At 43.0% G+C, this 22,829-nt stretch overlaps 1 protein-coding gene across 1 annotated transcript in view; it reads right to left on the minus strand.

The window, feature by feature from the left end:
• LOC140188796 (tumor necrosis factor receptor superfamily member 5-like) overlaps nucleotides 1-22,829 on the minus strand; it is a 43,073-nt gene that overhangs the window by 19,577 nt on the left and 667 nt on the right. Inside the window, exons 2-6 of the mRNA XM_072245444.1 lie at nucleotides 16,223-16,360; nucleotides 14,618-14,720; nucleotides 3,992-4,117; nucleotides 1,644-1,787; nucleotides 354-447 (exon numbers count right to left, since the gene is read on the minus strand). Of these exons, the coding sequence (XP_072101545.1) occupies nucleotides 354-447; nucleotides 1,644-1,787; nucleotides 3,992-4,117; nucleotides 14,618-14,720; nucleotides 16,223-16,240 (485 nt within the window). The 5' untranslated portion in view covers nucleotides 16,241-16,360. The remainder of the gene's footprint in view (nucleotides 1-353; nucleotides 448-1,643; nucleotides 1,788-3,991; nucleotides 4,118-14,617; nucleotides 14,721-16,222; nucleotides 16,361-22,829) is intronic.

Genomic DNA, 22,829 nt, shown 5'->3' on the forward strand with positions numbered 1-22,829 from the left:
CTTAAAGAACATAATTTTAAAAAACCACAAAAACCCACAATAACTATAAATATAAAAGCAATCCTACAAAACACAATGTATAAGTAACTGTTATATACACAGACTGATTATACGTACATAAAGTGATGCTGGGTGATGTAGTGTGGGGAGTGGTGGATTGGGTTAATGTGGGGAGGTGTTGATCGGCCTGACAGTTTGGGGGAAATAACTGTTTTTGAGTCTAGCGATCCTGGCATGGTCGCTGTGTTGCCTCTTCCTTGATGGGTTAGGACAAAAGGAAAGAAAATTTTGGGAAAAACCAACAAGAGGTGGTACTTTCTGAACATGGATACCATGGAGTTTAAAGTACTTACATTGTCCAGTTCTTACACTCTTCAGTTGTTGAAGCTTTGCTTGAAAACATTCCGTGAGGACATTTCTCACACACTGTATCTTTGAAAGGTGTTCCTGAAACAGAGAATCAATGTCATTGTGGGTAACTTGTAGAGCCTATAGTACCAGTGTCAGATAGATCTTGTTACTTCTTTTCACACTCCTCTTCAAATGGTTAACTTTCTTCACATGTGAACAATGAAACAAATAGAAGTGCATTTTTGACACTTCCACTTTCAACTGTTATGAAGTTGTCACCTGTAGCATGTTGAAAATGCCAAAGAATCCACCTCACTGAGTAATTCTCAGTGTTTAGGAGCAAATATTTTTTGAATCTGTTTTAACACCCACAACTAGCTTCAGTCAGTTACTAGGGTCTAGGAATATACCCATGCTTCTCGGTCACACCACCGTACAAATAACACTCCCAGCTCCGAGCAGCACAGGAAAGGAACAGGCTATCGTGTATTCCTTTGCTAATGGAGGAATAGTGTGTGGGCCTCTGTCGGCTGAAGAATTTGCTCAGACTTTGGAATAACAGTGAGAGAAGAGAGCAGATAAGGCAATTCCAAAGTAATAATGATATCAGAGATGAGGAGGAATTTCTTTAGCCAGAGGGTGGTGAATCTGGGGAATTCATTGCCACAGATGGCTGTAGAGGCCAAGTCATTGGGTATATTTAAAGAGGGGTTGATAGGTTTTTGATTAGTAAGGGCATCAAAGGTTACCAGGGAATGGGGTTGAAAGGGATAGTAAATCAACCATGAAGGAATGGCGTAGCAGACCCAATGGTCCAAATGGCCTAATTCTGCTCCTATGTCTTATATCTAGATCTTAGTACATTAATTACAAGTACATATACAATTCTTGCTATGTCAGTGCTTTTTAGACCCGTCGACCGAATGGCCTAATTCTGCTCTTATGTCTCATGGTCTTATATGGACCCATTCAACAAACAACTGGAACAGATCAAGGGAAAACTCAGACTTTGTGGTCAAACAGTAAAATGGAAATAGCAGCTGAAGATCAGGACTGCCCAAAAGTGCGTAAAAATGGGAAGTGGAATGAGTTAGCTGCTTAAAATGCAAATCCAAACGCCATTCCAGCACAACTCAAAGTACAAACAGAAATACATCCATCCAGCAAGCTGCCATTGCCTGTAGAGGGCCTCAGGCAGCCATCCTCAGAGCGAACTCTGGTTGGTGTCAGTGATTTCAATTTCCCGTCCTGCCATGTGCACAGCACTTAGTAACAACACTCCATTAACCTACCTTTCTCTTTAACTCCTTCACCAGCTGGGCACGTTGTGTGCTTTCTGGCCATCTGACAGTTGGCAATGCAATAATACCCTTCCCTGGGCTCACATACCGTATCGTGAGTGGTATTACATGGTTGCTTAACTTTAAGTCCCAGCTCTGTAAATACAAAAACATTTATGAGGTCCATGTTGAACTACAATAAACTGCTTTCTGTCTGAAGTTAGACAGAAGACTGAATCAGGATTTGGCTGCTGAACCCGTTGTGTCTGTGCCACCATTCAAAAAGATCTTGTAGATCAGCACCTCTTGTAATAAGCTCACATCCCTCAAAAGCTAAAAATACAGTGCCGATATAAAGTATTCATCCCCCTTGGAAGTGTCCATGTTTTATTGTTTTACAACATTGAATCACAGTGGATTTAATTTGGCTTTTTTGACACTGATCAACAGAAAAAGACTCTTTCATGTCAAAGTGAAAACAGATCTCTACAAAGTGATCTAAATTAGTTACTAACATAAAACACAAAATAATTGATTGCAGAGAGCTTCTGCTCAACTGCCATTGCAGAGAGCATGTCTGTAGTCCAGAAAAGGTGCAGTGGCTCCCTTGCACAAAGATCATGCCTCCTGCTAGCTCTCTTTTCCACCACCTTTCCCAGCTCCTATTGACTCTTGGGAACACTCTCCCAACATATTCTTTGTGCATGCATTCTTCAGGTGCAAAGCTCACCTGCAGCCTGATCAATGCTGCTTCTATCAGGCAATATGTCCTATTGAGAACTGGTTTCATGGCTCAACTCAGATGGACTAAAACATAACAGATCAAAACATGCCAACTTTCACAAAATGTGGAAGGGTGACACAAGATGGTGTTTTAAAATCCTGGGAAAAAAAAAGTGAAACAACTTGTAGCCCAAAATATTTTTACTGAGATTTAAGCTCATCATAATTTGTCCTACAGCAAGACTCTGATGGCAGAAAATGGCACATCAGGTTTGAAGTTGAGCTCAGGTTTTCACTACAATACAGTCATGACATTGTTTGATACATTATCAATAAGTGGTGTCAATAATTCTTTGTAGATGTTGCATGTGGAAGGGTTTTCAGAAAACTCTGAATATGATGGGTTGATAAAATCAACATAATTTCAATCAATATTATAATAATGAATCTTCCGGCACTGTCACAAGATGGCAGCCAGCCGGTTGCTCCCTGTTTTTACAGGTTTTGTTAATATATTTCTGCTGTTTGTTGCATTTTCTACTTAGTATAAACACTAAGTTTGGTAGAGCAAGTGAGCTGAAGTTTAACGATGTGGCTTCAGCAGGGATTTATTTTGTTTTTGTCGCCCTCAGGATACTTTTTCCTGTCACGCCAGTCTGTCCTAGCAGAAATGGTAGATGGATCCATTGCTTAGTTCAGGATTGTAGAGCAGTGTATCAGATACTGTGATCCTGTCCCCCTTCCTGTTCACCGTCTACACCTCGGACTTCAGATACAACTCGGAGTCCTGCTCCTGCAGAAGTTTACAGACGATGAGGTAGTTGTGGACTGTATAAGCTGGGGTCAAGAGGCTGACTACAGAAGAGTGGCAGACAACTTTGTTGAGTGGTGTGGGCTGAATCACTTGCAGCTCAACATCATTAAGATAAAGGAGTAGGTGGTGGACAGGTAGGTGAAAACACCCTGCATTCCCATCTCCATCAAGGGAAAAGATGTGGAAGTCATCCAGGTCTACAAAGATCTGGGAATGCAACTGGATAATAAACTGGACTACAAATACAGGGGCTCTGTATAAGAAGGGACAAAGCCAACTGTACTTCCTGAAGAGCTTCCAGTCATTTCAACATCTGCAGTGCTATGCTGCAGATGTTCTTCGACTCAGTGGCGGCCAGCATTCTATTCTATGCTGAATCTACTGGGTGACAGGGTGAGAGCAGCTGATGCCAAGAAGATCAATAAGCTCATCAGGAAGGCTGGTTCTAATCTAGGGAGGAACTGGATTCCCTGGTGGTTATGTCTGAAAGGAGGATGCTGCAGAAGCTGAGGAACATTATGAACAATCCCTCCCACCCCCTCCATGACATACTGGACAAACAGAGGCGCATCTTTAGTAACAGACTGATTCCACTGAGGTGCACCACTGAACGCCATAGGAAATCCTTTCTCCCTGTGACTATATGACTCTACAATTCTTCCTCAAGTATATATGGTTTCATTGCACATCTGTATTTTGCACAATTACTTTTCAATGCACATTTTGTATTCTTTTTTGTACCTCAATGCAGCACAAAATGTAAGCAACTTTACAACAATAATTTCTTTTGGGATGAATAAAGTTTTATCTTATCTATATATACCGGGATCACATATTGAACACTTGAAGCACATCTCTAGTCCATGTGGATGTTCCATATATTCTCCAGCTGTACACGGATCACATGTTGTGTTCGTTGTCACGGTGCAGTGTTTGGATACTCTACTGCCTGCAATAAAACAAAAATCTTCATTGAAAAAGAGACAAGGAATCACACTACTTAATAATGTAGCTTATTGCAAAAAAAAACCCACTTGAGAACTATTATTATTTATAAGCAGAAATAGTAGCATTTCAGCAATATCATATATTCAGAGATGCTGCTTGCATAAGCACATCATGATTATGCTTTTTTTGCAGTTCTTTGGTATTGTGGATGACGCGGTTAAACTTCAGCTCTGTGGTTCAGAGGTTGACGATAAGACTAACGTGAACCTCAGAGACTCAGTCATAATTTTGGTAGGATATTTGTAATTGGGCATAGCTTGAGGGGTGATATGCTCAACCTGCCATTTACTGTGTGTTTCTAATGCATAGACCTGAGGCTCTCCATGCAAACTTGAATATTCCTTCCCCATTTTGAGCAGACACAAACCTGGGATGCCCATTAATCAAAGGGACTTTACAATTTTATAACAAGGCTCTTTTATCCCTCAGCCATCAGACTCCTGAACAGAGTGGATAACTTCACTCACTCCATAGCCAAACCAATTCCACAATCTATGGACTCCCTTTCAAGGACTTGATAAATCACATTCTCAATACTTATTATATGGATTCTTTTTCTTTTTTTGGTATTTGCACAGTTTATTGCTTTTTGCACATTGGTTAGCTGCCTTTGTGTGTCATTTTTCATTGATTCTATTGTGTTTTTGTACTAAATATGAATGCCTGCAAGAAAATGAATCGCAGGGCAGTATATGATGACATACATGTACTTTGAGAATAAATTTACACTGAACTTTTTGTCTGTTCACCTGGTAAATGCTTACTGCCACAGAGCTCAGAACAAGAAGTCCTGCAAATGATATGGCCAGCCATCAGAACCAACTGACTGTATTGTTCAGAGAGCATCTTCCACATAATTCAGCTTAATCTACAATATATCTGAAAATTAATATTAAAAATACATGTTGGCAAGATGTTGCAAACTTGAGAATAGAAAGAAAAACACAATTTAAATAAATAACCATGAATATAAATTATTATGGTTGGAACTCTCCTGTCCAACATTCTCTGGTCTGGCAACTCCCAAGGTCTTACATATTTTGTACCTTGCATCATTAGTTTGCAAACAGCCACCAAGCCATTTGATATTATTCTGGGGTCATCCCCCTTCCTTTCCATCCCTGAAGAAGGGTCTCAGCCCAACACGTTGACTGCTTGTTCATTTCCATAGATGCTGCCTGACCTGCTGAGTTCCTCCAGCAGTTTACTGGTTACTGGTATTATCATTTTATAAAAGCAAAATATTTCTGTATTAGCAAAATTTGAGATACATAATTCATGAAGAAAATTACATATGAAACATGTGCGAGGAACTGAGCTGGCTTAACAAGGGCAATATTCTGTAGACTGCCAAGTTCACAGCTGGCAGCCGCTTAAGGGATTTGCTTAGAAAACTGACATAGCAATCTCTTTTATTAATACTTACTACTATCAATTCACTGTGGGAAGACATTTAAGGAATGTAATTGATCTCTGGTTCTCACACATACTGTGAAAAACTTTTGCTTGCCATCTTTTGCTGCCCCCCACCCTGCTCTCATGACTACACCCCTTCCCCACACGAAACCACCACGGTAGGCTTTACAGCTGAACAGGTGAGAAGACAGTTGAAACGTCTCCACCCAAGCAAGGCTGCAGGCCTGGATGGTGTCAGCACCAGGGTGCTCAAAGCCTGCGCCCCCCAGCTATGTGGAGTACTTCACCATGTCTTCAACCTGAGCCTGAGTCTCCAGCGGGTTCCTGTGCTGTGGAAAACGTCCTGCCTCGTCCCTGTGCCGAAGACGCCGCGCCCCAGTGCCTTCAATGACTACAGACTGGTGGCATTGACCTCCCACATCATGAAGACCCTGGAGAGACTTGTTCTGGAGCAGCTCCGGCCTATGGTTAGGCCACAATTAGACCCCCTCCAGTTCGCCTACCAGCCCCGACTAGGAGTTGAGGATGCCATCGTCCACCTGCTGAACCACCTGGACAAGCCAGCGAGCACTGTGAGGGTCATGTTTTTTGACTTCTCCAGTGCATTCAACACCATCCGCCCTGCTCTGCTGGGGGAGAAGCTGACAGTGATGCAGCTGGATGCTTTCCTGGTGTCATGGATTATTGATTACCTGACTGGCAGACCACAGTACATGTGCTTGCAACACTGTGTCAGACAGAGTGGTCAGCAGCACTGGGGCTCCACAGGGGACTGTCTTGTCTCCCTTTCTCTTCACCATTTACACCTCGGACTTCAACTACTGCACAGAGTCTTGTCATCTTCAGAAGTTTTCTGGTGACTCTGCCATAGTTGGATGCATCAGCAAGGGAGATGAGGCTGAGTACAGGGCTACGGTGGGAAACTTCGTCACATGGTGTGACCAGAATTATCTGCAGCTTAACGTGAAAAAGATTAAGGAGCTGGTGGTGGACCTGAGGAGGGCTAAGGCACCGGCAACTCCTGTTTCCATCCAGGGGGTCAATGTGGACATGGTGGAGGATTACGAATACCTGGGGATACGAATTGACAATAAACTGGACTGGTCAAAGAACACTGAGGCTGTCTACAAGAAGGGTCAGAGCCGTCTCTATTTTCTGAGGAGACTGAGGTCCTTTAGCATCTGTCGGACGATGCTGAGGATGTTCTACGAGTCTGTGGTGGCCAGTGCTATCATGTTTGCTGTTGTATGCTGGGGCAGCAGGATGAGGGTAGCAGACACGAACAGAATCAACAAACTCATCCGTAAGGCCAGTGATGTTGTGGGGATGGAACTGGACTCTCTGACGGTGGTGTCTGAAAAGAGGATGCTGTCCAAGTTGCATGCCATCTTGGACAATGTCTCCCATCCACTACATAATGTACTGGGTGGGCACAGGACTACATTCAGCCAGAGACTCATTCCACCGAGATGCAACACTGAGCATCATAGGAAGTCATTCCTGCCCGTGGCCATCAAACTTTACAACTCCTCCCTTGGAGGGTCAGACATCCTGAGCCAAAAGGCTGGTCCTGGACTTATTTCCATCTGGCATGGTTTACATATTATTATTTAATTATTTATGCTTTTATATTGCTATATTTATACTCTATTCCTGGTTGGTGCAACTGTAACAAAACCCAGTTTCCCTCGGGATCAATAAAGTATGTCTATCTATCCATCTAGATCGATGATTCTAAAACACAAATACATTCAGGCAGTACAAAGGGAAAAGCAATAACAGAATGAAAAATATAGTCTTACAGATACAGTTACAGAGAACATACATTGCAAATAAGATGCAAGAGCCATGACAAGTTAGACTGAGTGATTCAGGAGTTCATCTTCATCGTACAAGATAAGCATTCAAGAATCATACAGCAGTGGGATTCAAGCTATCCTTGAACCTGGTGGTATGTGTTTTCAATCTTTTCTATCTTCTGCCCAATGGAAGGGAGAAGAGAAAATGTCCCAAAGTAGTTTTTGATTATGTTGGCTTCTCATTCAAGGTATCGGGAAGTTTAGACAGAGTTCATGAAGGGAAGGCTGGTTTTGATAATGGACTGAGATGTGCCCTCAACTCTGTGCAACATCTTGTGGTCTTGGCAGAGCAGATGCCATACTAAGCTATTAACAGCAATAAAAATTGGGGCAGGTCAAAGGAGACTGCCAAATTTCCTTAGTCTTCTGAGGAAGTAGAAGCACAAGTACACTTTCTTGGCCATAGATTGAATGTGTTTGGACCAGGATAAGCTACAGGTGGTATTTACATCAGGAACTTGAAGCTCTCAATCATCTCCACCTCAGCAGCAGCATGTACTCCACCCTGCTTCCTGAAGACAATGAGCAGCTCTTTTGTTCTGTTACCATTGAGGGAAAGGTTCTTGTATTAACACCATATCTCTTTGCTCTCTGTATCCTTCTGGTACTCCACCTCATCATTGTTTGAGATTGAGCCTGCCACAGTGGTGTCATCTGCGAACTTTTAGATGGAGTTAGATCAGAATCCGAACAAAGTCGTTGAGTGTATAGGAAGTAAGGAGGCTGAAGACACCACCCCGTGAGAGACCAGTGTTCAGAATGATTATGGCAGAGGTGTTGCCGTCTATCCTTACTGATTGTGATCTGTTAGTTAGGAAGTTGAGAATTGAGTTGTAGAAGAAGTGCTGAGTGCTACATTTGGAAATTTTTTTTCAGAATTAGAATCAGGTTTATTAGCACTGGCATGTGTCATCAAATTTGTTAGCAGCAGCAGTTCAATGCAATACACAATATACAAAAATAAATACAGTATACGTTAATTGAATAGATTTCAAAAACAGTGCAAAAACAGAAATAACAGCTATTAAAAAAAAGTGAGGTGGTGTTCAATGCCCATTTAGGAATTGGATGGCAGAAGGGAAGAAGTTATTCCTGAATCGCTGAGTGTGTGCCTTCAGGCTTCTGTACCTCCTACCTGATGATAACAATGAGAAAAGGACATGTCCTGGGTGATGAGGGTCCTTAATAATGGATGCTGCCTTTCTGAGACACTGCGCCTTGAAGATGTCTTGGGTACTTTGTAGGCTAGTACCCAAGATGGAGCTGACTAAATTTGGAGTTGAGTTTGTTTCAAATTATGGTACTGAAGGGAGAACTGTAGTCAATAAATAGGAGATTAGCATTCAGATGTTCCAGAAATGAATGTAGAACCAGGGAGATTTTGTCTGTAATGGACCTGTTTCAACAGTAACCAAACTGTAGTTGTTCACGGTTGTCTAGAAGACTGGGGTTGATGTTGCAGCCACTGAATGGTAATCGATAAGACGTGTTATTTTCTTTTTCCTTTGGCACTGAGATGATATTGGTCTTCGTAGGTGGAAACCTCAGGTTGGAATAAGTAGTTAAAAATGTACGTAAACACCCTTGCTAGTTGATCTGTAAAGGATCAGAGGATACAGGCTGGATGCTTTCTGTGGGTTCACTCGCAGGAAGGCAGATGTGACATCTGTAACAGTGACTGTGGGTTCAGGTGTGTCTGAATGACTGTTGTCATCAGTTCTTTTCTGTTCAAAACATGCATCAAATGCATTGAGCTCATCGGAGAGGGATGAGATAATGCCCAACCTTTTATAGCACGCAAGCCCTGAGGGCTGGTCTGGGAAATGCTCATGAGAAATTCCGCAGATGCTGGAAATCCAAAACAATATATGAGGGGTAATTGATGAGTTCGTGGCCTAAGGTAGAAGCAGTCAATTTTCCTAGCACATTTATTTTTCAACATAGTCCCCTCCTACATTTATACACTTAGTCCAGCGGTCGTGGAGCATATGGATCTTGGGACTTCCAGAAAGTCCACAGGTGGGTCATTGATAAGTTCGTGGCCTAAGGTAGAAGGAGATGAGTTATACAGCTCTCATTACATGCACATGCAGGTCAACTCTTTGAGTAATAATGCAGAAAGTTTGAAGTTAATAACTCATCTCCTTCTACCTTAGGCCACAAACTTATCAATCACCCCAGTTGGGGACACTTTCTGGAGGTCCAAGATCCGTATGCTCCACGACAGCTGGACTAAGTCTGTACATGTGGGAGGGGACTATGTTGAAAAATAAATGTGCTAGGTTTTCTAAAACTGACTCCTTCTACCTTAGGCCACGAACTTATCAATCACCCCTCGTACACAAAATGCTGCAGGAACTCAGCAGATCAGGCAGCATCCATGGAGATAAACAAACAGGTCGACATTTTGGACTGAGATCCTTCTTCCGTCCTGGATGCTGCCTAACCTGCTGAGTTGCTCCAGCATTTTATGTGTGTATTTCCTCAGACCAACACTATGATCTTCTGTATGGGATCCTCATGGGTGTCAGACTGAACTGACAAGCCCAGGGCTTAGGGATGTGTTTATTTATGGGTGTCTCGGGCTATTTCTTTGTTGTGTTACTCCTCTGGTTTCCAGGATATTACACAATACGGAGTTTCAACCCGTATGACCATTAAAATCCTCTAGGAAATGGCTACATACATGAGTAATTTAATTGCCTTACAGAAATATTAAACAAAAAACTTCAAAATATATAAAACAGAAAAGACAAAGGTAGCTATAGAAACCATAGAAAAACTACAGCACAGAAACAGGCTTTTTGCGCCTTCTTGGCTGTGCCGAACCATTTTCTGCCTAGTCCCACTGACCTGCACACGGACCATATCCCTCCATACACCTCCCATCCATGTATCTGTCCAATTTATTCTTAAATGTTAAAAAAGAACCCGCATTTACCACCTCATCTGGCAGCTCATTCCACACTCCCACCACTCTCTGTGTGAAGAAGCCCCCCCCCCAATGTTCCCTTTAAACTTTCCCCTCCTCACCCTTAAGCCATGTCCTCTGGTTTTTTTCTCCCCTTGCCTCAGTGGAAAAAGCCTGCTTGCATTCACTCTATCTATACGCATCATAATCTTATATACCTCTATCAAATCTCCCCTCATTCTTCTACGCTCCAGGGAATAAAGTCCTAACCTATTCAACCTTTCTCTGTAACTGAGTTTCTCAAGTCCCAGCAACATCCTTGTAAACCTTCTCTGCACTCCTTCAACCTTATTAATATCCCTCCTGTAATTTGGTGACCAAAACTGAACAGAATACTCCAGATTCAGCCTCACCAATGCCTTATACAACCTCATCATAACATTCCAGCTCTTATACTCAATACTTTGATTCATGAAGGCCAATGTACCAAAAGCTTTCTTTATGACCCTATCTACCTGAGACGCCACTTTTAGGGAATTTTGTATCTGTATTCCCATATCCCTCTGTTCTACTGCACTCCTCCATGCCTTACCATTTACCTTGTATGTTCTACCTTGGTTTGTCCTTCCAAACTGCAATACCTCACACTTGTCTGTATTAAACTCCATCTGCCATTTTTCAGCCCATTTTTCCAGCTGGTCCAAATCCCTCTGCAAGCTTTGAAAACCTTCCTCACTGTCCACTACACCTCCAATCTTTCTATCATCAGCAAATTTGCTGATCCAATTTACCACATTATCATCCAGATCATTGATATAGATGACAAATAACAATGGACCCAGCACTGATCCCTGTGGCACACCACTAGTCACAGGCCTCCACTCAGGGAAGCATTTCTCTACCACCACTCTCTGGCTTCTTCCATCGAGCCAATGTCTAATTCAATTTACCACCTCTCCATGTATACCTAGCGATTGAATTTTCCTAACTAACCTCCCATGTGGGACCTTGTCAAAGGCCTTACTGACGTCCATGTAGACAACATCCACTGCCTTCCCTTCATTCACTTTCCTGGTAACCTCCTCGAAAAACTCCAATATATTGGTCAAACATGACCTACCACGCAAAAAGCCATGTTGACTCTCCCTAATAAGTTCCTGTCTATCCAAATGCTTGTAGATTCTGTCTCTTAGTACTCCCTCCAATAACTTACCCACTACCGACGTCAAACTTACCGGCCTATAATTTCCCGGATTACTTTTCGATCCTTTTTTAAAACAACGGAGCAACATGAGCCATTCTCCAATCCTCTGGCACCTCACCTGTAGACACCGACGTTTTAAATATATCTGCCAGGGCCCCTGCAATTTCAACACTAGTCTCCTTCAAAGTCTGAGGGAATACCCTGTCAGGTCCTGGGGATTTATCCACTTTAATTTGCCTCAAGGTAGCAAGCACCTGCTCCTTTTCAATCTGTACAGTTTCCGTGATCTCACTACTTGTTTCTCTTAATTCCATAGACTTCATGCCAGTTTTCTTAGTAAATACAGACGCAAAAAACCCATTTAAGATCTCCCCCATTTCTTTTGGTTCCGCACATAGCCGACCACTCTGATCTTCAAGAGGACCAATTTTATGCCTTACAATCCTTTTACTCTTAATATACCTGTAAAAACTCTTTGGATTATCCTTCACTTTGACTGCCAAGGCAACCTCATGTCTTCTTTTAGCCCTCCTGATTTCCTTCTTGAATATTTTCTCGCACTTTTTATACTCCTCAAGCACCTTATTTACTCCCTCTTTCCTATACATGTCATACAACTCCCTCTTCTTCTTTATCAGAGTTGCAATATCCCTTGAGAACCAAGGTTCCTTATTCCTATTCACTTTGCCTTTAATCCTGACAGGAACATACAAGCTCTGCACTCTCAAAATTTCTCCTTTGAAGGCTTCCCACTTACTGATCACATCCTTGGCAGAGAACAACCTGTCCCAATCCACGCTTTTTAGATCCTTTCTCATTTCTTCAAATTTGGCCTTCTTCCAGTTCAGAACCTCAACCCCAGGACCAGACCTATCTTTATCCATGATCAAGTTGAAATTAATGGTGTTATGATCACTGGAACCAAAGTGCTCCCCTACACACACTTCCGTCACTTGTCCTAACTCGTTTCCTAATAGGAGATCTAATATTGCATCCTCTCTAGTTGGTACCTCTATACATTGATTTAGAAAACTTTCTTGAACACATTTCACATCTAACCCATCTAGACCCCTAACAGTATGGGAGTCCCAATCAATATGTGGAAAATTAAAATCCCCTATCACCATAACTTTGTTTCCTGCAGTTGCCTGCTATCTCTCTGCAGATTTGCTCCAATTCTCACTGACTATTGGGTGGTCTATAATACAAACCCACTAATGTGGCCATACTCTTCCTGTTTCTCAGCTCCACCCATAAGGACTCAGTAGACAAGCCCTCTAATCTGTCCTGCCTGAGCACTGCTGTAACATTTTCCCTGACAAGCAATGCTATCCCCCCACCTTTCACTCCTCTGCCTCTATCACATCTGAAACATCGGAACCCTGGAATATTAAGCTGCCAGTCCAGCCCCTCCTGTAGCCAGGTTTCACTAATTGCTATAACATCATAATTCCACATGTCAATCCACGCCCTCAACTCGTCTGTCTTCCCTGCAGTACTCCTAGTATTGAAATATATACACCTCAGAAGATTTTTACCACCACTCACAACCTTTCTATTTGTGGCTTTGCTTGAACTTTTAACATCATTTATTTTCACCCCAGCCCCACTGTCAGCTCTGGCACTCTGGTTCCCATCCCCCTGCAAATCTAGTTTAAAGCCTCCCCAATAGCACTAACAAACCGCCTTGAAAGGATATTAGTCCCCTTGTAGTTCAAGTGTAACCTGTCTCCCTTGTATAGGTCCCACCTGCCCCAGAAGAGGTCCCAATGATCCTGAAATCTGAAACCCTGTCCCCTACACCAGTTCCTCAGCCACTTGTTCATTCTCCAGAGCATCCTATTCTTAACCTCACTGGCACGTAGCACAGGTAGCGATCCTGAGATTACCACCCTTGAGGTCCTGCTTTTCAAATTCCTACCAAGCTCTCTATACTCACTCTCCAGGACCTCCTCACTCTTCCTTGCTATGTCATTGGTACCGATGTGCACCACAACACCACGACATCTGGCTGATCACCCTCCCACTTCGGAATGTCATGCAAGCGACCAGAGACATCCTTGACCCTGGCATAAATTTTTCCATATGAAAAAGTAAATGTCACTGATGAAATAAACTTTATTAGAGCTTAGAGCATAGTCATCTGTAGGAACTATAGAAGCTAGTCCAGCAGAGGAACAGGTCCTAAAGCCCACAATGCTGTGCTGAAGTAATTAAATTAGTAAATGCCCAACTAAACTATTCTCTTCTGCCTACACAATGTCCATATCCTTGCATTTCCTGCACACTCCTGAATACCCCTATTATATTTGCCTTCACCACCACCCCGGGACACAGCACAATCCAGGCATGCACCACTCTGCATAAAAAATCTTCCCCCGCACACCTCCTTTGAACTTACTCCCTGTCACCTTAAATGCATGCCTTCTACTCAGACATTTCAAATCTGAGAGAAAGATACAGGCTGTCTGTCACTGCCCCTCATAATCCCATAAACCTCTCTCAAATCTCCCTTCAGTCTCTGCTGCTCCAGAGAAAACAGCCCAAGTTTGTCCAACCTCTGGAGGTGTTCGCAAGTGAAATGGCAGAGGCATTTTAAGTTTAAAGGAAACCATAACAACTCACTTTATTGTCAACCAAATACAGAACATAATACGCGGTAAAAATTGCACATCATTATGCTAGACCTGACTCTTAAATTGAACTCCAACTCAATTTTAGTGGTTCTGAATTAAGCACATGTTTCCACCCCTTACACTACCCACACAGACCCCCCAGAATTCACCAAAACTGGCATTGTGACCCAATACCCTCTATCTCCTATGGGCAGGCTAATTCTGAATCCAATCAGCCAATTCACTGTGGATCCCATGCAAATGTTATCTTCTGGATGAACCTACCTTGAAGGAACTTGTCAAAGCCTTACTAAAATCCATTCCTGGCAAACATTTTGTTTCAGTAAAAACATACCTGCACTGCTTTTGAAAGTTAAAGAAAAGCACTCTGTTGGCATTCAGATAATTATTGTATAAAATACTGGCCATCACTTACCTGGGGAACAGAATGAACAACAGACACCATTGTAGTCGTAGGCTCCTGGATTACAAGTAGTTGTCACTTGAATTTGGGGAATCAGTAATAGAACTGAAGCAATCTGTGATTAAACATTAAATATAGGGATTAATACAATTGGAAAAAAATTCTTCTTTTAAACAAAAGAATCACTGCAGATTTAGTAAAAATTTTTTTGTTTTACTCTATAGTGTGTAATTACAAGGCCATACTGTTTCATGACGATTAATAAAGGAATAGTTGTTTTCCATAGAATAATCAGCATCATTATTGACAGGTTTTCAACAGGGTCTGGGGCATTTATAGAAATTATATTGCAAACTATGGCTTAATGCAAAGCATAAAATTGCAAGTGTGCAGTTACTCTAGAGATTTGAAAGTCATTTTTATTTGAATTAAAGACAGAAAATCATAAAAATTCTGAGCTAGTCAGGCTATGTTTTTGGGAAAGAAACAGTAAATGTTTCTGGTTGACAAGCAAAGCATAGCAGACACTTGAAATTTCACTAAGAAAGCTGGGGATACTCAGCTGGTCAGGCGACATATGTGGAGAGATGCTGATTCATCACCAATGCTGCCTCACTACTCTAATTTTACTGTTTCATCAGTGTTTACCTGATGTGTCCTGTCCAGCTTAGTATTTCTAGCATAAGCACAAGAGATTCTGCAGATACTGGAAATCTTGAGCAACACACAAAATGTGTTACTGTGTGATTATATTCTACTACTCTATTCACCTACTCTACTGAGAGAAAAAAAAATCAAAGATCTGACAAAAGTGAGAGCCCAAACAGAAAAAGAGGTATTTGAAAGGAATGAAAAACACAAAGTGAAGGGTTTATGTACTCTACATCTGTAAACTAAAATGCATTTAAAACTTGTTATCTATGTGATTATGGATAAACACTGGATAAAAATCTTTTTCGCTAGAAATGTTATTTTGTTGTTTTGTTGATTTGCTGCTTGCTGTGTCCTGTTGTTCGGCTCGGCATGGTGGAAGTACTATGTCAGCAACAGAATCTGTGAGCCACACTTGGGGGCTGCCTCCTGCACATCCTTAGCTGTGTTGGTTGTTAATGCAAATGACACATTTCACTTTATGTTTCAATGTTCATGTGATAAATAAATCTGAATCTGAATCTCACCTCTGGATCCACTGAGCAGTGTCAGTCTAACATGTGCACAAAAAATTACACTAAACAGTTTTTTTTCAGATAATCAGGAATTCTGCATCTTGTACTTTATGACTTTTCAGTGTGACCCAGATAACATTAGTGCTGGGTTCCCTAACTGACTGCAACAAATCAGTATTGTAAACAGTTTAAGCCATATATTGAACCTTAGTCTCCACTCTCACACTACATTTATACTGTATTATCACCACCCCCCCACCACCCATTTAAAATGTGCTTGTATTCTACCTTTTCTAGTTCTGACACAGGGACACTGATTTGAAATGCTTATTTTATTTTCCTATTGATAGATGCTGTACAACCAATCAAAAATAACACATCACATGTACTGAACACATAAATATACATGAGCATGTTTAGAAAATGATGTTGAATGGGATGAACTGCAGACCTGAGAAAGACAGCACATGATCACTATCAATAACCGTCCATCCAGTGATGAGCAATGCTGTTAACAGTGAGACATTTAGGATGACAGGCAGTGGTTTCCAGTTCTGTCTTCTTTGGAACTGGACACATCGTTTAGTATCTGCAAAACACAATGACACAATTCTATGGATTTACTAAATGGTTAGCCAGTCAAGCCAACCCCAGATTCGGGACGGCACCCACTAACTGACTGACTGATGAGAGAGGAGTTGGCCAAAGTAAATTGGAAGGAGCTGTTGGCAGGGATGTCAGCAGAGCAGCAATGGGGTGCACTTCTGGGGAAAATGAGGAAGGTGCAGGACATGTGTATTCCAAAAATGAAGAAATATTCAAATGGCAAAATAGTACAACCGTGGCTGACAAGGGAAGTCAAAGCTAATGTAAAAACAAAAGAGACGGCTTACAACAAAGCAAAACAAGAATTAGTGGGATGGTAGAGGATTGGGAAGTTTTAAAAAGCCTACAGAGAGCAACTAAAAGAATCATAGAAACACAGAAAACCTACAGCACAATACAGGCCACAATGCTGTGCCAAACATGTACTTACTTTAGAAATTACCTAGGATTACCCATAGCCCTCTCTTTTTTCTAAGGTCCATGTACCCATCCAATAGTGTCTTACAAGACCCTATTGTATCCACCTCCATCACCGCCACCGGCAGCCCATTCCACGCACTCACCACTCTCTGTGCAAAAAACTTACCCCTAATATCTTCTCTGTACCTATTTCCAAGCACCTTAAAACCGTGACCTCTTGTGTTAGCCATTCCAGCCCTGGGAAAAAGCCTCTGACTACCCACACGATCAAGGCCTCTCATCATATTATACACCTCTATCGGGTCACCTCTCATCCTCCATCGCTCCAAGGAGAAAAGGCCAAGTGCACTCAACCAAAACATGTTGGCATGTACATGATGAGCTAAAAGGCCTACTTCTGTTCCTCTTAAACAATGAGTCGCACTAAAACTCACCAAGTGATTTACATTTTGTGGTGACAATAGTTTCTTAAATTGGTTATTATGCAGGTTAGTTTTCACTTCTGCCCTTCTCCCTCAGCTGATCCCAGATGTCTTGCAATATAACATGAATTAAAACTGATCTATTAAGCAGAAAGCAGAAAGAAGTGATACATTAGAAGGGAAAAGATGAAACATTGAAGCACCTAACAAATAATATCAAGTGGATAGTAAACGCTTTTTCAAGTACGTAAAAAATAAAAGAGAGATAAGAGTGTATATAGGACCACTAGAAAATGAGGCAGGAGAAATAATAACAGGAGACAAGGAGATGGTAGATGAACTAAATGAGTACTTTGCGTCAGTCTTCACTGTGGAAGATACTAGCAGTGTGCCAGACGCTGTAGTGTGTGAAGGAAGAGAAGTGGGTGCAGTTACTATTACAAGGGAGAAGGTGCTCAAAAAGTGGAAAAACCCAGAAGTACACAAGTCACCAGGACCAGATGAACTGCACTCGAGGGTTCTGAAAGAGGTAGCGTTAGAAATCCTGGCGTCATTAGCAATGATCTTTCAAAAGTTTGGACTCTGGCATGGTGCCAGAGGACTGGAAAATTGTAAATATCTCTCCATTCTTTAAGGAAGAAGGCAACAGAAAGGAAATTATAGACCAGTTAGCCTGACCTCAGTGGTTGGGAAGATTGATAAAGTATGTAAAAGGGTTAACACTTCCTTAAACAATAGCAGCCTGATTTTCCTGAAAGAAATGGCTGATGATCAACAGATGTGCTAATTTTGTTATTCAATGCTGAGCAATATTTCTTTTTCAAGGTAGAAAGCTAGGGTTTCAGGATGCTTAGCTCCTTGTGCAGTCATGTGTAGAGATAGGACAGCTCCAGCCTGTTTTGTGTATGGGAAGCCATTATGCCTATTCTGTAATGTGTCATTTCGGACTGTCATGTAGTAGATAAATTTAGCTCCAGCCTGTATTGCGTGGGGGTATCTGAATGAATATATCCATTCGTAAGGGAATTGAGTTAGTTGGTGGATCAGGCAGGAACAGTCACAGACTGTTCCTGTTTGAGTGACTGAGTAAGCCCCAGGTCCTTTGAATAAAGAGGTTTTACTTATACAGTCTCTGAGTGACCTTATCTGGATTCGACTTCCATAAGACGTTAGAGTCAATTGTTAAGGATGAAGTGATGGAGTACTTGGTGAAACAGGACAAGATAGGATAAAAGCCATCATGGTTTCCTTAAGGGAAAGTTTGCAGATGATACAAAGATTAGTGGAGGGGCTGGTAGTGTTGAGGAAACAGGTAGAAGGCAGAAGGACTTAGATAGATTAGGAGAACGGGCAAGAAAGAGGCAAATGAACTATAATGTTGGAAAATGCATGGTCATGCACTTTGGTAGTGTCAAGTCAAATTAGAGTTTCTAGAAAGTATTGGGACCTAGAGGCAAAAGAAAATAAAATTTAAAAGTAGTAGCAAGAATGCACTGATAGTCCGGATGGAACTCACTGCCTGAGTGCTGCTTCTGCCCGGAACATTGGGGAGGGCCCAGCAGCATCACAGCGGCAGTCCGGGAGCAGCACTAAAATCTGCGGTAAGATGTTGAACTTTAAAAAACTTTAGAGACTGTTTCATGGAAGAGAGCACTGTGTCACTGCATTTTGGGTCAGCGCGAGCTTCGCGTCACGGGGATCATCGCGTGCAGGCACTACTGGGAAATGGTGTGAGGTTTAAGAAGAGCTCAGGAACCTTTGGGACGGGCTGCCCGGTTTGAAAATATAACGGTCTACTAGGGACCGGAGAGGAGCAGGTTGGAATCCATCTGCAAAGTCCGCAGAGGTAGCCATGTTTTCCACTTAAATGTCTAATGACTAGTGACTTATGACTTATGGCTTGTGACTAGTGACTAATGTCTAATTGTTGATGGAACTAATGGAACTATCAAACTGCCGCACTTGCGAAAAATAAAAGGAGGAAAAAGGAAAAGTTGTTTAGTCATTGAGCGGAATACAGTTAAAAGACCCTCGGGTAGACGCACTCAATCCCTTTCAAGTGGGAAAGCTGCACATGTTCAAAGAACAAAAAGAAATCCGACTTGACAGGTAGTAGAAATAAATATGCGGACTACTTTCTAAACGAGGGGAGAAAATCCAAAAATCTGAGATGCAAAGAGTCCTTCTGCAGAACACCCAAAAGGTTAACTTGCAAGTTGGGTCAGTGGTGAGAAAGGCAAATGCAATGTTAGCATTCATTTCAAGAGGTCTAGAATACAAGAGCAGGGATGTGATGCTGAGGCTTTATAAGGCATTGGAAAGAGTCCACAGGAGGTTCACAAGGATGATTCCAGGAATGAAAGGGTTATCATACGAGAAACATTTGATGGCTCTGGGTCTGTATTCGCTGGAATTTAGAAGAATGAGGAGGGATCTTGTTGAACCCTTTTGAATGTTGAAAGGCCTAGACAGAGTAGATGTGGAAAGAATGTTTCCCATGGTGGGAGAGTCTAGGACAAGAGGGAACAGTCTCAGGATAGAGGGGCACCATTTCAAAACAGAAATGCGGAGAAATTTCTTTCGCCAAAGTTCCCACTTCACTGCACCTTGTTCCCATTCCAACCTTACTCCTTCCGAACGCTCTGCTCTCCACTCCCTCCGCACTAATCCTAACCTTACTATTAAACCCGCCAATACGGGGGGTGCTGTTGTAGTCTGGTGTACTGACATTTACCTTGCCGAGGCACAGCGACAACTCGCGGATACCTCCTCTTATTTCCCCCTCGATCATGACCCCACTAAGGAGCACTAGGGCATTGTCTCCCACACCATCACCGACTTTATCCACTCAGGGGATCTCCCATCCACTGCTACCAACCTTATAGTTCCCACAACCCGCACTTCCCGTTTCTACCTCCTACCCAAGATCCACAACCCTGCCTGTCCTGGCAGACCTATTGTCTCAGCTTGCTCCTGCCCCACCGAACTCGTTTCTGCATACCTCAACACGGTTTTATCGCCCCTTGTTCAATCCCTTCCTACCTCGCTCTTAAACTTTTCGATGATTTTAAATCCCCTGGCCCCCACTGCTTTATTTTCACCATGGATGTCCAGTCCCTATATACTTCCATCCCCCATCAGGAAGGTCTCAAAGCTCTACGCTTCTTTTTGGAGTCCAGACCTAATCAGTTCCCCTCTACCACCACTCTGCTCCGTCTAGCGGAATTAGTCCTTACTCTTAATAATTTCTCCTTTGGCTCCTCCCACTTCCTCCAAACTAAAGGTGTAGCTATGGGCACCCGTATGGGTCCTAGCTATGCCTGCCTTTTTGTTGGCTTTGTGGAACAATCTATGTTCCAAACCTATTCTGGTATCTGTCCCCCACTTTTCCTTCGCTACATCGATGACTGCACTGGCGCTGCTTCCTGCACGCATGCTGAGCTCGTTGACTTCATTAACTTTGCCTCCAACTTACAGCCTGCCCTCAAGTTTACCTGGTCCACTTCCAACATCTCCCTCCCCTTTCTAGATCTTTCTGTCTCTATCTCTGGAGACAGCTTAGCTACTGATGTCTACTATACACCTACTGACTCTCACAGCTATCTGGACTATTCCTCTTCTCATCCTGTCTCTTGCAAAAATGCCATCCCCTTCTCACAATTCCTCTGTCTCCACCGCATCTGCTCTCAGGAGCAGATGCCTCTCAGGATGAGGCTTTTCATTCCAGGACGAGGGAGATGTCCTCCTTTTTTAAAGAAAGGGGCTTCCCTTCCTCCACCATCGACTCTGCTCTCAAACGCATCTCCCCCATTTCACGCACATCTGCTCTCACTCCATCCTCCCATCACCCCACTAGGAATAGGGTTCCCCTGGTCCTCACCTACCATCCCACCAGCCTCCGGGTCCCACATATTATTCTCCGAACTTCCGCCACCTCCAACGGGATCCCACCACTAAGCACATCTTTCCCTCCCACCCCCGCTTTCTGCAGGGATTGCTCCCTACACTACTCCCTTGTCCATTCGTCCCCCCCATCCCTCTCCACTGATCTCCCTCCTGGCACTTATCCTTGTAAGCAGAACAAGTGCTACACATGCCCTTACACTTCCTCCCTTACCACCATTCAGGGCCCCAGACAGTCCTTCCAGGTGAGGCGAAACTTCACCTGTGAGTCGGCTGGGGTGATATACTGCGTCCAGTGCTTCCGATGTGGCCTTTTATATATTGGCGAGACCCGACGCAGACTGGGAGATCGTTTTGCTGAACACCTGCGCTCTGTCCACCAGAGAAAGCAGGATCTCCCAGTGGCCACACATTTTAATTCCACATCCCATTCCCATTCTGATATGTCTATCCACGGCCTCCTCTACTGTAAAGATGAAGCCACACTCAGGTTGGAGGAACAACACCTTATATTCCATCTGGGTAGACTCCAAGCTGATGGCATGAACATTGACTTCTCTAACTTCCGCTATTGCCCTATCTCCCCCTCGCACCCCATCTGTTATTTTTATACACACATTCTTTTTCTCTATCTCTCCTTTTTCTCCCTCTGTCCCTCTCACTATACCCCTTGCCCATCCTCTGGGTCCCCCCCCCTTGTCTTTCTTCCCGGACCTCCTGTCCCATGATCCTCTCGTATCCCCTTTTGCCTATCACCTGTCTCCATCCCTCCCCCTCCTGTCTTCTCCTATCATTTTGGATCTCCCCCTCCCACTTCCAAATCTGTTACTCACTCTTCCTTCAGTTAGTCCTGACGAAGGGTCTCAGCCTGAAACGTCGACTGTACCTCTTCCTAGAGATGCTGCCTGGCCTGCTGCGTTCACCAGCAATTTTGATGTGTGTCACTTGAATTTCCAGCATCTGCAGAATTCCTCCTGTTTATGTGAGCCAAAGGGTGGTGAATTTGTTAAATTTGCAGCCACGTGGAGCTGTGGAGGCCAGGTTGTTGGGTGTATTTAAGGCAGAGATTGATAAATTCCTGACTGGATATGACATCAAAGGTTACGGGGAGAAAGCTGGGAACTGGGGTTGAGGAGATTTAAAAGAAACGATCAGCCATTAAATGGTGGAGCAGACTCGATGGGCCAAATGGCCTATTTCTGCTCCTGTTTTATGGTCTAAAATTGAATGATAGAGGATGTGCAAAAGGTCACCTCCAGCCTCCATTTCTGATGTTCAAAGGGTTTATAAAATCATTAAAACTCGGCTGAGGAAATGGAATCCAGGCGAGGAAATGGAATCCAGGCAGGAAAATGGAATTTAAGGCAAACAACAGGAATTCTGCAGATGCTGGAAATTCAAGCAACATACGGCCAAGCAGCATCTGTAGGAAGAGATGCAGTCGACATTTCAGGCCGAGACCCTTCATCAGGACTAACTGGACACCTCTTCCTACAGATGCTGCTTGGCGTGCAGCGTTCACCAGCAACTTTGATGTGTGTTGCAGGAAAATGGAATTAATGCGCCATATCAGAATGACATGAGCACCCGAAAACCCCAAGGAGGAACTCTGAACAAGATCAGAACTAAATGTAACTTCACCGACAGAATAGTTTTGGATCCGTTTGTACATATTGCGTCTCCAGAAATCACTGTCCAGCCTAAACG

Source organism: Mobula birostris, chromosome 27 (assembly GCF_030028105.1).
Source record: "Mobula birostris isolate sMobBir1 chromosome 27, sMobBir1.hap1, whole genome shotgun sequence".
Classification (NCBI taxonomy): domain Eukaryota; kingdom Metazoa; phylum Chordata; class Chondrichthyes; order Myliobatiformes; family Myliobatidae; genus Mobula; species Mobula birostris.